Consider the following 16,230-nt stretch of genomic DNA (forward strand, 5'->3'; position numbering starts at 1 on the left):
TGTTCACTGTCCTTGGTGCAGCTCTAAAGAAAAGAAGACGCTTGATGTCACACGTACCCACCTGAGACTTGTTCGTTAATTCGAGTCCGATGCGTCCCTACACCCGATAGTCACATTAAGATGATGTATATTCGTTCAAATGGAACTCAATAATTGTGAAAGAACGTACTATAAGTACACTCCATAGTCCAGGTTAGAGTCCGTGGTTCTAGTCATGATGTTCAAAGTTATAGCACATGCTTTCCACGGCTTCCAAAAATGACCAATCATCTTGCGCCTCACAATCATTTCTTGTATCTCCCCTCCCTGAGGACAGTACGCCATTGAATTGATCACCCGCCAATACGCCAAACCAGTGAAAATACTACATCAATTCATCGCAGGATTTCCTTCCAAGGATCTGAATATGTGGACTGTGAAAGCACTTAGAACAAATAGCCATGGAATATTGTCACGTAATTTGTTACCTTTGCAACGAAAATCTCTGTCAACTGGCAATGGAGAGCGAGTTATGGCGATTAGAAGAGAAGACATAAATGTATGGGAGAGACGAGCACCCATAGCACCTTCGCATGTCGCAGAACTTGCACATAAAGGAATCAAGGTTCTTGTACAGCCTTCGACAAGACGAGCATACACGATGGATGAATACGAGCGAGCAGGAGCAGTCATAACAGAAGATTTAAGTCCTGCCTCGCTGATTATCGGCGTGAAAGCTGTCCCCATTGATCTGTTAATTCCAGACAAGACTTACGCTTTCTTCTCTCATACGATCAAGGCCCAAGAGGCGAATATGCCACTACTCGATGCAATGCTTGAAAAGGTAAGAATATTTTCGTTTTCTAAGCTGTAATTGAAGTCTTATAGGGATTTATCACAGTTTTGATGAAATCTAATTGAGTTTGATTCGAACATGACTCGACCAAGCGTAACTTTCGATCGCCTACGTTTGTAACCCACGGATCAAATTCATCGTGATTTTAATGGAGCTGTACACACACAGTCATCGCAAAATCAAATTGAGAAATTTGCTTTTCAAATTTGTAAATTATTTGTCTTCTTAGATCGATCAATTGTTTTACCACCTTTGAAAGAGAGTCGTTTGTTGCTCTTCGCTTTCGCGCCACGTGTATAATGATTTTCACACCTCGCAGTTTTGTTGCATTTTTGTATGAAAATTTTCTCGATTGTCTGGATTAATCCCTTCTTTCTGGCAGAACATCCGAATAGTTGATTACGAAAAAATGGTGGATAGCAAAGGACAAAGAGTGTGTGCTTTTGGCAAGTTCGCCGGTGTTGGAGGTTTGTGTTTTGGTTGCCGACATAGTAAACGAACGTGGGGGCGTGTTCGGGGGCTTGGTCATATTTCAAGGTGGCTACAGTAAGGCAGTGTGGACAATCAATATCAAGTTGTTAAGTTTGGGGGATTCATTATCTTGGATTATTCTAGATGTGTTACAATATTATAGATGAAGCTCATTTTTTGTCAAAAATGTGTTGACACTGAAGTCAATTCTATTGTTTACTTACTAGTTTCTTGTGGGTTAAACTCTTAGAAGGTAAATCTCCAATGTCTTATAGGGCTGAAGCAAGGAAGGGTACTTTTGATTCTGTGTGATGTAAACTCGACTGGCAAAAAGGAATTTGCTCATCAGATAATGGGTTTACTGAGATGCTTTAGCAGAAAGCACAGTATGAGCATTTAATAAAACAGCTCTTTATTTTTTCTACCCATAGGTATGATAAATATTCTTCATGGTCTTGGGTTGAGGCTTCTTGCCCTTGGACATCACACACCTTTCATGGTAAGTAACATATTATTAGATTTACAATATTAAGCTTAAATTGTTTTACATAATTATGATGCTCTCTCTCTCTGTATAACATTGTAAATTCTACCACAATTTGTACTTGCATGGTGCTCAAATGTGTGTCATGCAAGTGATGTGAAAGGCAGTCAAGTGGGACTTCAACCAACCTTCTGTTACAGTAACCAAGTTGTAGCTTTTAAAATGTAAAGAAAAGGAAAAAATTTTAAAAAAACTTTAAGACAAAAAGAAGAGTCATAGCTTCACTCTTTAATCTCACGTCTAAGTGAAGGAAATGACATGGACCTAAGAGACTATTATTGGTGAGATAAGCTCTTCAAATGATTATAATATAGTTGTTGTGACTGATGTTGAGAAAAATCTGGAGCAAGTCTTCAGCAAAGAGGCAGCATCACTCCATAATATGCATATATATGGTCTCAAGACATTAGCTAATTAACACCCTACAACTTCAAATTGATGATATCAAAATTTTATATAATTTTTTTCTCAGTATTTAGGGGCAACTCATAACTACAAGAACAGCAGGGCAGCAAAACTTGCCATTTATGAACTTGGTGAGGACATAAAAGCTGGTAAATTACCAGCTCACTTTGGACCTTTGTCATTTGTGTTTACTGGCTCAGGAAATGTGTCTCAGGTATTCTGAACAAACTATATACTATTTTAAATCAAAAAAGTATTTCAAATATATTTTTAAAATCTGATTTGAGTTTGATTTTGATTAATGAACAAATAAACAAATAAAGGACTCCACTCATCAAGAGGCACATCTCTCCAATAAAAAAATCCACCACTTGTAAAGTTGCAATTCTTCATCTGGGTTTTATAGAATTGAAAAATCTCAGTTTTACAATATCTTTGATTTGATATCCTGAGGTACTTTACCTTTTACTTGAATTCGCCGTTTAGTAACAATGCATACATTTAAGAATTTGTTCCTCCCATGTAACTAGATCACCCTTTCCCCCACCCTCAAAGTTTTAGTTTTGCCTGGGCTATACTGTGGGACTCATTCACCCTTCCTACAATTTATTCTTTATTTGTTGATTATCCACAGGGTGCTCAAGAAATGTTTCAGGAACTTCCACATATTTATGTTGAGCCACATGAGCTGAGAAAAGCTATACAAAGCACAGGTGAGGTTACAGCATTTTGGTACAATAGAAGTTGAGTAGGGAACCTTGGGGTTATTATAAGAGCTTATGTTTACCCCTCTAAGAATAAGCCACACCATCCCGTTTGTGTGGTTGAAAGAGGCAAAAAAGACCACCAATGTAATGCATACACTCTGACGTGGAATAGAAAATTAATTTGAACAGTCTCCTGGCTGCTACTAAACATATTCCAATGTAATGGTGTTTTAATGTGACCATTAATTGTATTTTACGCTAATTTCGTGTAGCTGTTAGTAACAACTTAAATATTTTAGACCATTGACCCATTTTAACACCTTAACATCAGTTTGCATGTTCTCTAAACTTTTCACTATATGTTTTCCATGGTACTTACAAAGAGAATTTGCCTATCATTTTTTCAATATCACTCTTGAGGGTGAAAGGGTTTAGATATTTCAGTCTTTTAATATCAAATAATTCACACCTTGTTAATGTATATGCATGTAATAATCATTGTGATCCACTGCCAGACCACAGGAAGTTGATTGGAACAGTTGTAAGCCGTGAAGATTACCTTGTACCCAAGGCTGGTGGAGTGTTTGATGCAGAGGAATATGATGCTCATCCAGATAGATACAGATCAACATTTGCGGAAAAGGTTATTTGTTTAATATCTAGTTGTGACTTAAAATTGTTAGGAACAGAGAAGAACACAACAAACTCTCGTGTAAGGTCAACACTTTGCAGATGATTTTTCCAAAAACAAATGATCAACTTAAGTTGTATTTTTTAACTACAGTTTCAAAAGTACAGTTAACTTGACTGTATATGCTGAGAAATATGAGCCCAGTGCTATTGAAAAATAAACAAAAATAATACATAGAGGTATTAATTCAAATACTAGGCTTTGGTCTTTACAGAAAGTAACAGTCTTGGGTCAGGGTATTGAACCTACCTTTCAAAATTAGTGAATGATCAGCCGAGGTTGCATTTCTAAGAATGTCCCTCACCTGAGTGGAAAAATTATGGCACCTTGCAGCTGGTCAGCATCAGTGCCATTCTTAACTTTTTTACAGGTTCATTCATTCTTTTCATATGTAGGTTGCTCCTTACATGTCTGTCCTGGTGAATGGAACCTACTGGGCCCCCAGTGTGCCACGCCTTCTGACCTACGATGATGCTAGAAATATTCTTAAGACAATGCAGAGGTCAAGTGCATATGATGGCTGTCCAAGTCTGCCACATAGATTGTTGGCAATCTGTGATATCTCGGCTGACAATGAAGTGAGCTTGTAAATTAATTTGGCAGGTTCTTAATATTATAATTTTGTTTTACTGTTTTCATGTCTTTTAATACACTGTTACCATTTTTCCAGGGTTCCCTGGAATTCATGACAGAATGTACAACAATTGAGTATCCATTCCACTTGTACAATATCAAGACAGGAAACTCACAGATTGGGTAAATGATTCAAATAAATATAAAGTATATAAATCATAAATGAACAATGACTTAAAATATGAGTAATTAATAAACAGATAAAATACTAACAGTTATTAACAAACACTGCATTTAATAGTATGTTTGAGGTAAAAGCTAATTTGTTCTTTGGCCAAAAAGTCTTGGGGCCAAATTGCGTTTTACCAGATTAACTAATTGTGTGCAATTTCCTCTTATGCTGTATCTCTGTATAGAATGGCTGGAGATGGAGTTCTTATTTGCTCAATTGATAATCTTCCTGCTCAGTTGCCAAGAGAGGCCACTGATTATTTTGGTAAACTGCTGCTCCCATGGCTACAAGAAATGGTAACATACTTCTCTTTATTTTCTTTTCTGTCATACTTTTGCCCCATCAGTCAACTCAACAGAATTCCTTTTTAATGTATGAAAATATAAAAGGGTTTTTTTGTTTTTCAGATTGATTCTAATGCTACTGACTCCTTTGAAGAGCAGCATCACTTGTCTGACACAGTTAGAAATGTGAGTGTTTTAGACTAAGTACCTTTTAGCTGCCCTAGTCAAATGCAATTGTAGGTTTGGTGCCCTAGTCAAATGCAATTGTAGGTTTGGTGGACTTATTCTATTTTGCAAAATGAATCAAATGAAACTAGGCATGATATAACAAAACCAAAGGAATAATGCAGTTATATTTTATATTAAGGCAAAGATAACTTTCACAAGGATTTTGAGTAATCGTCAATTGATAAGAGGGATTTTTATTTATCACATTACTATTTTGCTAAATTGACTATTATCACCTTATGGTGACAACATGACCTCTTTCATGTCACAAAAATACATTTAAACATCACAAATTAGTATATCACCAAAGAGTTTGGCCTCCTCTTATTTCTTACATGGTATTAAAATATATACTTCACAAAATAGTAATTTTAGGAGAGATACTATTTTGTTAAATGGACTGCTAGTCGATTTTGCAAAATACTGACTCTTCTTAAATTTATGCTTTGCAGAATGAAAATCCTTCTTGTTAATTAACAATTACTCCAAAATCCTTGTGAAAGTTATCTCTACCTTATTACAAAGTATGTCTGCATTCTTCCTTCTATTAGTTTTGTTATATATTGCTTAGCTGGTTTTGTTTTTTTTTTGCTAAGTAGTATAAGCTGGACGGTGTGGTTAGGGAAGCTAAAACATGGGTAGATCACACTGCAGCTGTGGTTACTGGCAGCTTCCATGCTTGTGGACAAAAAGCTTGGATTTTCTTCATGCCAACTGAAGCCAGTGGCCACCAGTTTTTAACATTTTAATATTACTACAAAACCTAGCACTATGCTATTAAAATTCAATATCTGACATATTTTTAGGAAGAATTACATGCTATGAAATGTATGAGGAGACAAAAGCAGAGAATCGATGTTTGTTAGAAGTGAAAGAATATCAGTAATCAATGCTGTTTAATAGCTAAGTATTAAAATTATCTTTTCCACTGGCATTCCCAGGCAATCATCACTTCTAATGGATTGCTAACAGAAAACTACAAATACATAGCAGGTTTAAGGAAAAGGTAAACCCTGAAATTCAATCTACTGCAGAGTGAAATTTTGGTTAACACACCTCAGATGCTTTGGGTATATACCACTGGCATTACGATAATAATTTACAGCTGTTGCTGTTAAGTAATTGATATTATTCCTGACCAGTTGAATATATTTGATCACTTAAAATGGAAACTTGAAATCAGACTAGAAATGGTGAGCTGTCCAGTACTTTGCCTATATTTTTTTATCTCCAAGGTAACAATATGGTAATGTTTGTTTATAAATGTTTCATTAATTCTATTCCTTTGGTAATTATAGAATTAACTAAAATGTTTTAACAACCATGCGGTATGACACTAAGGAATCTTCTTGACCAGTCTTACTGCATCATTTATCTCAGCCAAGAAGAAGCAAAAGCCAGAGCATTAGGACCAAATGTTTCTGTGCCAATCAAGCAGAGAGTATTGTTGCTTGGCTCTGGGTTCACTGTGGCTCCATGCATTGAATATCTTACGAGAGATAAAAGCCTTGCAATCACAGTTGGTGAGTTCTTCTGTGATTGTCACAACACTGCACTGTAATAGTGATATTGCTTAGTGAAAAGTAATTCTTTTTCAGCCACTGTTTTATTTCCTATTGCTTATTCCAGATTTATATAACATCTATATACCAAACCCAAAAGATTTTTCAGTTGATGTTCTCCCTTACATGCACTTCCCTCTAGAAATTTCATTCAACATACATTTAAATTTTCATTTTCACCCCTTATACTCCCTTTGCCCCTCATGCAACTGTACTTCCTTTGCTCCACCCCTCCCATTGACATTCTCAGTGGGTAGTAATACCAGAAATAGCTCTTTCTGTCTTTTCTAAACTTTTGAACTCATAATCAGTAGATGTAATCATTAATTTTTTTTCTTGCTACCTATTTAAGTTTCCTTGGGTTCTTCAGGATGACAATAAAAATGACAATGAACAATTAGATTTAAAGATACTTATTTGATGGAAAGAGACAGGGTCAGGATATTGATCAATGTATAAACTAAGGGAGAAACTTATGAAAATCCTAAAATGATCTCACTGGCCAAAAGCTATGCATTTTATTTTATCACTCAAGCATTTAATTTAATTTTTTCCCTCACATAGTTCTGATATATATGTTACAATCTTTAGCATCAGACAAAATAAGTGAAGCAGAAGCAGTAGCAGCTATGTACAGAAACACCACTCCAACACTCCTTGATGTCACACAATCAGAGGAAAAGTTAAACAAATTGATCCAGCAACATGATGTTGTGATCAGGTGAGGATATGGCTATGTTGAATTTTCCATTGAATGAGGGGGGGGGGGGGGGGGGGGAATTCCTTTATTAGCATCTCACAGGCATTTGCCAGGTCACCATTCATCACTTTTTTTTCACAAAGCAGAGAATTACTGGCACCCGAGGACCAACCCTATAAGTTCAATAAATTAATTTAGCTCTCTTAATAAATATCCATTCATTCCCAGACCCCAGCAGGTATTGACCTGTAAAGGGGAATGTGACAGTAGTAATTAACCTTTACATGTCCAGTTTTGATAGAACTTGGCATCTCTTAACTATCCTTTCACACTGAATTTATTACTTTTTATTCAGATTTCACTTTCTTCATTTCTTTTTTCATTATAGAGTGCTTGAAATATTTTGACATGTACTTTAATTAATATGTGACTTTATCTTTAATATTTAATTGACTATATTGTATCCTTTTAATTTCAGTTTGCTTCCCTACTCTCTACATCATGTTGTAGCCAAGAGTTGCATCACACACAAAACGAATCTATTAACTGCCAGCTATGTACTGCCACCGATTGCAGAGCTACATCAAAGGTATTAGAGATATCTGTACACAAAATTTTATCAATTACTATAGGATCATAATATCTTTATAATTAGAAAGAACTTGCTTGCAGTTTGTTTAATTATTTTATATTTCACAACATCAGTCGGTGGATAAGAACTTTTTCTTTAAGATTGTTGGCTAAGGCTCGTGTTGCTCAAGCCTGCTTACTCTTACAGCATGTGTGCCAATTCATTTGGATCTAATGACATGGAAACATTTTTTTTTTCGCGTTGAGAATTGCCTTAATGTATTACCAGATATCAAGTAGCGGTATTCACAAGCGGCGATCTGAGCATGCTCGTTCACACTCTTCTTCATAATTTATTCTCTTTTGTTGGCCTTTTTCAGCGCAGTAGATGCTGGTATAGCTATCGTGAACGAGTTGGGTCTGGACCCTGGTATCGATCACTTGTTAGCTATGGAATGCTTTGATGATTCTAAAGCTGAGGGAGCTGTGGTCAGTAATAAACCAAGCTAAAAATATCAATCCCATTACTTATCACTAGATTAGTTCTTTGATGTACACGTGTAAGAATCTTGACGAGTTCTGGAGATTGATGAATATCGCATGCTTGCCTTCTTGCCATTATGAAGGTAAAACGAGAGAAGCAGAGAAGCGAAAGGAGAATTGCTCCTCCCCAAGGTGGGATGCTAATCCATTGTGGGTTACCCCCTTCCCCCTTCGAGCATTTGTCAGGCTTCCTTGGTTGTCCACTGTCATTCATTTGTACTCCTGTCTTTCCAAGAACGTAAAACAACGACCTAACCGACCTCACCCGACTTCTTGACCAGAATTCCAGTGTGTTAACCATTTGGCTATCGCATCGTCAACTATGGCAAGGTGTCGCCAATATTCTTTTCTGTAAGCAGAGCAAAAACATATTTAGTACGACGATTTCACGAACAACCCTTTGTCTTGTCCCATATACAGATCAAGTATTACCGCTCATTCTGTGGTGGCCTTCCAGCACCAGAACATGCTGACAACCCACTTAGATACAAGTTCAGGTAAATTATTACATTGTCTATCCAGAAATGCTTGATTAAGCTTTCACTTTTGCGATACATACTTTAGAATCAGCCTTTCCAACCAGGATTTGCACCCCTTGACCTTCCAATAACCGGTCGGAGCTATAAAGAATTTTTCCGAGATATTGAGGTTCGTATGTGTCCTGCGTCATGCATACAACATATGCCCGTACTGTCGTGTGTCTTGAAAGAGTAAGGAAGGTACCGTCAGATTCTTAGTTCGGCCGTCGAGTAAAGAACGGTGTAAAATTCATTTTTCCTGACAGTCGCATACAGTGCGTTTGTTGTTCGTAGAAATTAATTATCCTCGGCCATTGGGAGAAAAAGTTTTGTTTACACGAGGTTTTACTCGACAAACGTTCTACCACAATGTGTGCAATTTGATGAGCCACGCTACTCGCTACTTTTTCCCTGATGGGTGGTGCGAAAAGTGACTAGGCTAACATTGTGCAATAGCTACCAAAATACGATAATAACATTAGCTTATCTTTTTATTAAGTTTTAAACGACTGCGTGACAGCTGATTCGGGCTCTGCCCTCATCAGCTATCACTTAATAGAAATCTTGAGCTCACAATCTAACTGTTAACATTGCTTCTGATAGAACACAACTCATTTTGCGTCGTGAAAAAGTTCCTTGCAACAGATTCGGTCAACGATCTTTAAGAAGACATAAAACTCCTAGTAAAAATGCAGTAGAATGAAGTAGTTTTACAGGTAGTCTTACATTTGTGGTTGCAATTCTTTTAATTTAGTTGGAGTCCACGAGCTGGTCTGCTGAGTGTAATGAATAGTGCTAAATATCTGTGGTATGGAAAGGTAATACTGATTTTAATGTTTTCAATTTAATAACCTTTTATCCCGATCGGCAAGTTTGTGTCGTTACACCGCCTTTAGGCAGGCAAGTTTCCTTGGAAAATGTATTCTAGAAGAGATTTTTTCGTTTGTTTTCCGATCGTTATAAGTTACTCGTTACAACGAACTTAGATTCGGGTAACGGTCGACAGAATCCGAAGGACAATGTAAAACGTAAGTACCTATGACGACAGTTGCGTCGAAGAGAGCAAAAGTTCATGGAGCAGGCGCTGGCTAGTCTGTGATCAGGCCCTCATAATTAGCGCTTCGGGACGAGCGTTTCTTTGCCCGCGGGAAAGTACGACGCCTTGAACAACGTGAGCCGACATTGTTAGTACCAGACCCCCGCAAACCTCTCCCTGACTCGTGTTAAATCTTCCCGTGGGTGGAGAAACGCGCGTCTAGTAGAGCTAACACTAATTAATTATTGAATGAATAAATAATGACAGATTGCATTGCAATAACTTTTTCGAAGTAATGACGATTAAAAGTCGCAGTGCTGGAAGAATTTGTTTTCCTCTTATATGCTTTGTTGTTTTATTTGTGTTGAAGTGTGTTGAAGTTCAAGCAGGAGGGGCTCTTATAGAAGAAATAAAACCAACAGACATATTTCCTGGCTACAGACTGGAGTGTTATCCCAACAGAGACTCAACTAAATATGGAAAACTGTATGACATTACCACAGCCAACACAATACTCAGAGGAACACTGCGCTATGAGGTACAGAATAATGCTGGTGTAGTATGACGATAGTCTAAGGGCGAACGCTAATTGGTCAATGGGTGTAGACAGATTTTAGCAGAAGTTCGGCATATTTTATTGATATTCGCTGGTTTGATTGTCTCAGTCGTCGTAGGCAGCTGAGATATTTCAAGTAAGCGATATACTGATTTGTCACGAATGATACGAGCCTTTCGTTTTGTTAGCTTTGCCCGACAGACGGAGCCCATGCTGGTTGAAACAGCTGTGTATGCCTGCTAACTTGGAGGCTCGCTTTTTCGTCATTTCTATTCTTTTTGAGAGGATTGTCGGAAGGAATAGGAGTTTTGTTGGAGGATTTTTGAAGGCCCAGTTTCACTACCAGTGTCGCCTCGGAGCGCATTGTGTGAGCGTAAATACCACTTTTTAACTTTATCATCATTTTGTCGTCACAACTATACCACACAAGTGTAAAGTAGTGTTATTATGGGTGTGGTATGTTTCGAATATGTTGAAGCCAAATTGCAGAATTTCCATCTAAGTGATAACTAGACAGAGGAGACGCGAGGTTAAACGTTTTTTGTATGGCTTCTGTTCTCAGACAAATGCAAATCGAATTTAACAACACTTCCCTGAGATGATTTCTGCGATCTGCTCTTGTTTCATAGGGATATTCCACCGCTTGTTTAGCTTTGTATCAGCTTGGAATGTACAGTACGATAGAGCGGACAGACCTTGCTCTGGCTCATGAACTACCCTGGGTAAGAAATTAGATTTTGTTTGGATATTTTACCCCTAGCTTTCACATGTCAGTGTAATAGTTTCCAATAAATTGAGGTTAATGTTTTGAGGACAAATATTTACCCAAAAGACTGGCCTTAGTGTCTAAGTAGTTAAAAAAAAGACAGACGTCTTGTGGCAATTTCCTCGCCTCGTTTTTATTGTACCTGCTTCGTAACACTTGGAATGTTTATCGACGTATTCACTTTCATAGTCTTAATTTGTTCCAGTCATCTATTAATAAATGAGAATCGTATGCTACCGTAGATGATCAGTGGGACAATGACCCTGACCTCGACATTCTGTAAGAGAAGACAGACCCCGACAAAGTGGCACACGTTGTCTTTTAGGTACCAGTTGGGCGCCACCTTTGTTGAACTACGAAGCCTCAGGTTGGAAGCGAGGCAAACATAGTAGCCTTAATAGATTCCTTTTTGAAGTGTATATATAATAACCTACCCCTTACTATTCGTGTGGTTTGTTACATCTACAGAAACAAGTCCTGGCCAAACTTGTGGGTAAACCAGACGCAAGTGACTCTGAGCTTTATTCTGTTGTCTTCGAAAAAGTTGGCAAGGATCCTGCTCGTATGCAGGCGATCAAAGAGTAAGTGCACATTTTTAGTTTAATGCTTTTTAAAGACGCCCTTCTGTTTCGTCTGCGATAGTCTAAGGATAATCTGGTTTTTCGTGGCGTGGAAATTTTCTCTGTTATTTCACATTGCGCTTGGATAGCCAACCTTTCTTTCAATCTTCGTAATAAAAGGCGAAGCAGAGCCACTTAAATTCGCAAATTTGATAGGCAAATGACACCTTCATACAGAGACCACGCAGATAGGCAATAAGTACAAAGTTAATCATTCATTGAGTTAGATTGTCTTCACTAGTTAATTAGTTCATAGGTTAGATAGAAAATATATATATGAAATTCTCCCAAATTGCTTCCCTTTTTTCGTAATTGAGAATATGATATTATCCTTGCATTATCTTAACATGTCAAACTTGTATTAATCGTTTGATGTTGGTGCTGTTGCTATAGTCTTGGTCTTCTGTCTGAGGAACCTATTCTTCAACAAAAGTCACCATTGGACACCCTCTGTTTGTACTTAACAGATAAACTGGCTTATAGTGAGTTTTCCCAGTTTACTATTTTCACATCCAGTTTATGATTTATGATTCGTTTCGTTACTAAGTGAAATTAAGATTTATATTTAGAAAAGAAAAACGAATTTTTTTACAGAAGAGGGAGAGAGAGACATGGTGTTACTTCAACATGACATAGGTGTGGAACTGCCGGATAAAACACAGGTATGGCAATGACTTCTAGATTTACCACGTCGTCTTTATTTTGGTTCCTTGTAAAAGTAGTTAAAAATAATTGGAGGGAGTGAGACGGCAATCCTGAGAGCAAGATGGGACACAGGTTCTTCTACGTCTTGTCTGCGTGTGCAGCCAGTCATAGAGCAGAAGTGTTTTTTTTAACTCCAAACTTATTCTGATCATGCGTTTGATTATGAGCGATTATCAATGGATCTTCTCATCATCGACAGCAAAACCGTCGAATTGACATGATTTGTTATGGTGATCCGAATGGTCACTCAGCCATGGCGCGAACTGTTGGGCTTCCTGTGGCGATCGCTACAAAGATGGTGTTGGACGGTGAGTGACTTAATTTTCCCAGTGGCAGCAGAGAGCTCTAGGAGTGAATAAAAGAATGAGTAAATATAAACTTATAAAACTGACAATTAACATACAGAAGTGCCATTAGCCACGCGAGTACTTTAAGAGCTACTCAGGTCAGTAAATCAAATATAAGTTATAAAAGCAATAAATATGATCCAAAACCCTCAAATTCTAGGGGGCAAATCAGTTGAATATTTGCAGGCTCGGTAGAGAAGTTGAACTTGGGACCTGTGAGAACAAATCCAGTTTGAAGCCTTCCCTCCCCTTCTACATACCCATTCACTACCTTCAAATGACCACCCTTTTGCCGTTGGAAGTAAGAGTTGAGGCGTAACTGAACTATCCTACTCTTAACGATTTTACTCTGTACAAAAATGATTCTTAAATCATTTTTCGTAAATTTTCTTAGATATGCGATATCTTTCTGTGTTTCCTTTCAGGGGACTTAAAAGCCACTGGCGTTGTTCTTCCTCTCAGCCGGGAAATTTACAAACCACTACTTAAACGACTCAAAGCAGAGGGAATTCATAGCGAAATGACCACAACAGTATTGTAAGATGATATTTTATCACCAGACATCTTAATTGATTTGTTTATCGGCCTTGGTAAAGCCTGGGTTCTCAAACATTTTTTTTGTCTTGGTTTTGTTACGAGCTTTCAGTTTTTGTTGTATTATTGCACATAATACAAGGTGTTGGGTCTTCTAACCCTATATGGTGGATCTACGCATTTATTTCAGAATTTTTTTCTTCGTAAGATAAATAAATACTCGACAAACTTCGGACGGAAATTTTGGCCTGAGGAGATTCTATTTCAAGGAGAGTAAATTCTTTGGGACTGAATTTTTGCTGAAAATGCTGGATATTTATGTTACGAGGTCTAATAGTACACTGTGTATGGCAAACTTAAATTGTGCAATATACATATCATGAGAGTGGAGACTTAAATTGCTCGGCGAAGGAAAGTTACTTGAAGCCAATCATTTTTCTGAAAGTAAATGGGGAAAATGGTTTATGTTATTTACAAGGATTTCTTTTTTTGAAAATGCCATTCTTAGGAATTTTTGTTTATTTTAAGGACGTTAAATTATTCATTACCCATATTTATTCTGTTGAAGTGCAATTGCATCTTATATATTTCTGGTGTATTTTATTTACTGATACTTTCTGGCGTGTAGTTTTTAAACCTTTTTGAGCATAAAATGTTGACAAAGGACTTGTAAATGTATTTTCTAAACCTAAGAGAAGTAGTTAGATAAAAACTTAACACATGTTGAACTGAGTGAGTTACTCTAAAGTTGTGAAAACTTTTCTACGACAAAAACAATACAAGTTGATGCAGAAGAGAAGAATATTAGTGCAGTGTTTAAAATTCCTACTTTTATTACATGAAAATTTAAAAATTTACATTTTAGATGTATTCTGAAACACACGTCCTAAAAGTAATATAAGTGCTGTACTCATCTAACTGAAATATTTGTATTGTGTTGCCTCTGAACGCCCACGTGTGCAGGACACAATGAATTTGGTGTAATCAAAATAAAATAAAATTTGATAATTATGTGTATATTTATTAACGAAAGGAAAACACATTAATTAGAGAGGCTTTAGCTCATAAATCACTCTACTCCTAGGAAAACACCTTGGAAATTCTAAGAGAGGTCACATTCCCGGAATATCTCTTTTACAGGTTTCATTCTCTGAGGAGGTTCGTAAGGGGTATCCCATATATGTTTCATGCCTTACGGAATTCCTCTAAAATTTTGTTTAGATTACTTTACTGCTAAGAGATCCTAGAATCAGGCGTGAGTTTTTGCTCCCGTGCGAAGGTTTTAGTGAGCTCTCTGTTATCGAAGCGTCTCGATGGGTTTAACCGTCAGCCGTCGAACGTCCTAAACTTCAACCGTCAACCCTCTTAAAAGACGTTTTTTGACTGTCAACTGTCAGAAAGAAGCTTAGTGTTTACCCTCAAACGGTTTCGAGATCTCTTAGAAGTAATTATTTTAGCTGCTCACGAACACCTCTGATCGTGAACGAACTTCAGACTGGTAAGCCAGTCACCAGTTTTCTGATTGCACAGATCAAGGAGGGCATTGCTGTTTAGTAACTTGGTAGTAAACTGACATACTGATAAATTCGCCCTCAAATGTGGTGGAGTTGTTGATTGGTAAAGTTGTAGACAACTGGCTTTATACAAAACACGTGCAAAAGTTTCGATTGTAGCGGAGCGCATTGACGGAGGAAGACGGACAGAAAAGGGAGAAGAGAAAACGAAAGAAAAAGAAGCTGGAAGGAGTGACATTAAGATTTTGCTCCTGATGATATTTGCTCCGACCGTATTGGAACGAGACATTTCCATGCACAGACCTCAGTGAGGCCAGCGGTGTCGGAAGACCTTTTATGATACAATCTAGAGACCAGCCGTGTAAAGAACCCTCGCCAGGTTTTGTTTGACGAACAAAAGTCACTCGAAGGAAAGCCGTTTATTATTATTGAACACGATTGGCTAGTCGGGCATTACATTTTTGCAACTCCTATTTACCAATTGTGCGTTAATTACGTTTCTTCATTAGCAATTGCTCTGCGATACAAGCCTAAAACATTTTGCCACATGTATGGAGATAAGGAGATCCAAACCGTGGAATCGCTTATCGTTGCTGTGTCCCAGATACATTAAGGTCTGCCTCTCTGATTGACCACAATCGTTTGCATCCACATTTCATTCTTGAAGATTTTAAAAAAGAAAAAAAACCACACTCAAACAGTCACACTGAACAAATTAGTTAACATTTCTTAGTTTTTGTTTGCTGAGAAGAGATCTAGGGCGTATCAGCTATGGCATGTGTCAACGCTTTTGTCTCATTTAACAGCTCAGATGTAAGTAAAACGGTTTGAGTCCTGATGAAGACGAAAAATAATATTAGTTGCTAGATTATCATAATACATCACTTTGCACCGTGTTCACCCGCACACTTCAGATCCATTTTATGAAAAGTGACCTCGGGAAAACTGATTTAAAACAGCGTTTGCTTTTGATAACCAGTCATGACATACAAGTTTGTAACCTATCCATGCTGAGTTAAATCTGTTTTGCTGCTTCCACTAAACACCTCTGGATCTTGCTGTCTGTTTTTTTTTTTTTTTCTTCTCTGCTCTAGAGTCTGCTTTTCCTTGAGGTATCGCATGATTTCACTTCAACCAAGGTATAGTGCTTATACGCAAATAAAAAGCATCAAACATGCTTTAGCTTAAGGATCTTAAGGAGCCTTAGTTCAAGGATTTGTAAGATAACGTAGTAAGTTAAAGTTGCCAACTAGACAAACCTTTTCAATATTTTTGAGTATTTCCTTTTT

The 16,230-nt window shown here is 37.4% G+C and overlaps 1 protein-coding gene across 1 annotated transcript; it reads left to right on the top strand.

The window, feature by feature from the left end:
* The first annotated feature begins 305 nt into the window (after positions 1-305).
* On the top strand, positions 306-14,435 carry LOC113684100 (alpha-aminoadipic semialdehyde synthase, mitochondrial). Its single transcript, XM_027201424.2, has 24 exons — positions 306-823; positions 1,218-1,302; positions 1,738-1,805; positions 2,323-2,469; positions 2,890-2,968; positions 3,478-3,605; positions 4,049-4,231; positions 4,324-4,409; positions 4,643-4,754; positions 4,866-4,928; positions 5,912-5,976; positions 6,351-6,493; positions 7,124-7,253; positions 7,711-7,821; positions 8,183-8,291; positions 8,766-8,842; positions 9,618-9,681; positions 10,270-10,437; positions 11,085-11,177; positions 11,690-11,802; positions 12,235-12,323; positions 12,436-12,503; positions 12,746-12,854; positions 13,319-14,435. The coding sequence occupies exons 1-24, from the start codon at positions 407-409 to the stop codon at positions 13,432-13,434; spliced, it is 2,823 nt and encodes a 940-aa protein (XP_027057225.2). The 5' UTR covers positions 306-406; the 3' UTR covers positions 13,435-14,435.
* Positions 14,436-16,230: the final 1,795 nt, after the last annotated feature.

This window comes from Pocillopora damicornis, chromosome 5 (assembly GCF_964200805.1).
Source record: "Pocillopora damicornis chromosome 5, jaPocDami1.2, whole genome shotgun sequence".
NCBI classification, from domain to species: domain Eukaryota; kingdom Metazoa; phylum Cnidaria; class Anthozoa; order Scleractinia; family Pocilloporidae; genus Pocillopora; species Pocillopora damicornis.

Bases quoted from the DNA above. Each gene is read 5' to 3' on its own strand.
- LOC113684100 (XM_027201424.2), top strand. From the start codon at position 407: ATGTGGACTGTGAAAGCACTTAGAACAAATAGCCATGGAATATTGTCA. The intron at 3,606-4,048 runs GTTATTTGTTTA...TTTCATATGTAG, and splicing joins GATCAACATTTGCGGAAAAG to GTTGCTCCTTACATGTCTGT. The intron at 8,843-9,617 runs GTAAATTATTAC...CTTTTAATTTAG, and splicing joins CCACTTAGATACAAGTTCAG to TTGGAGTCCACGAGCTGGTC.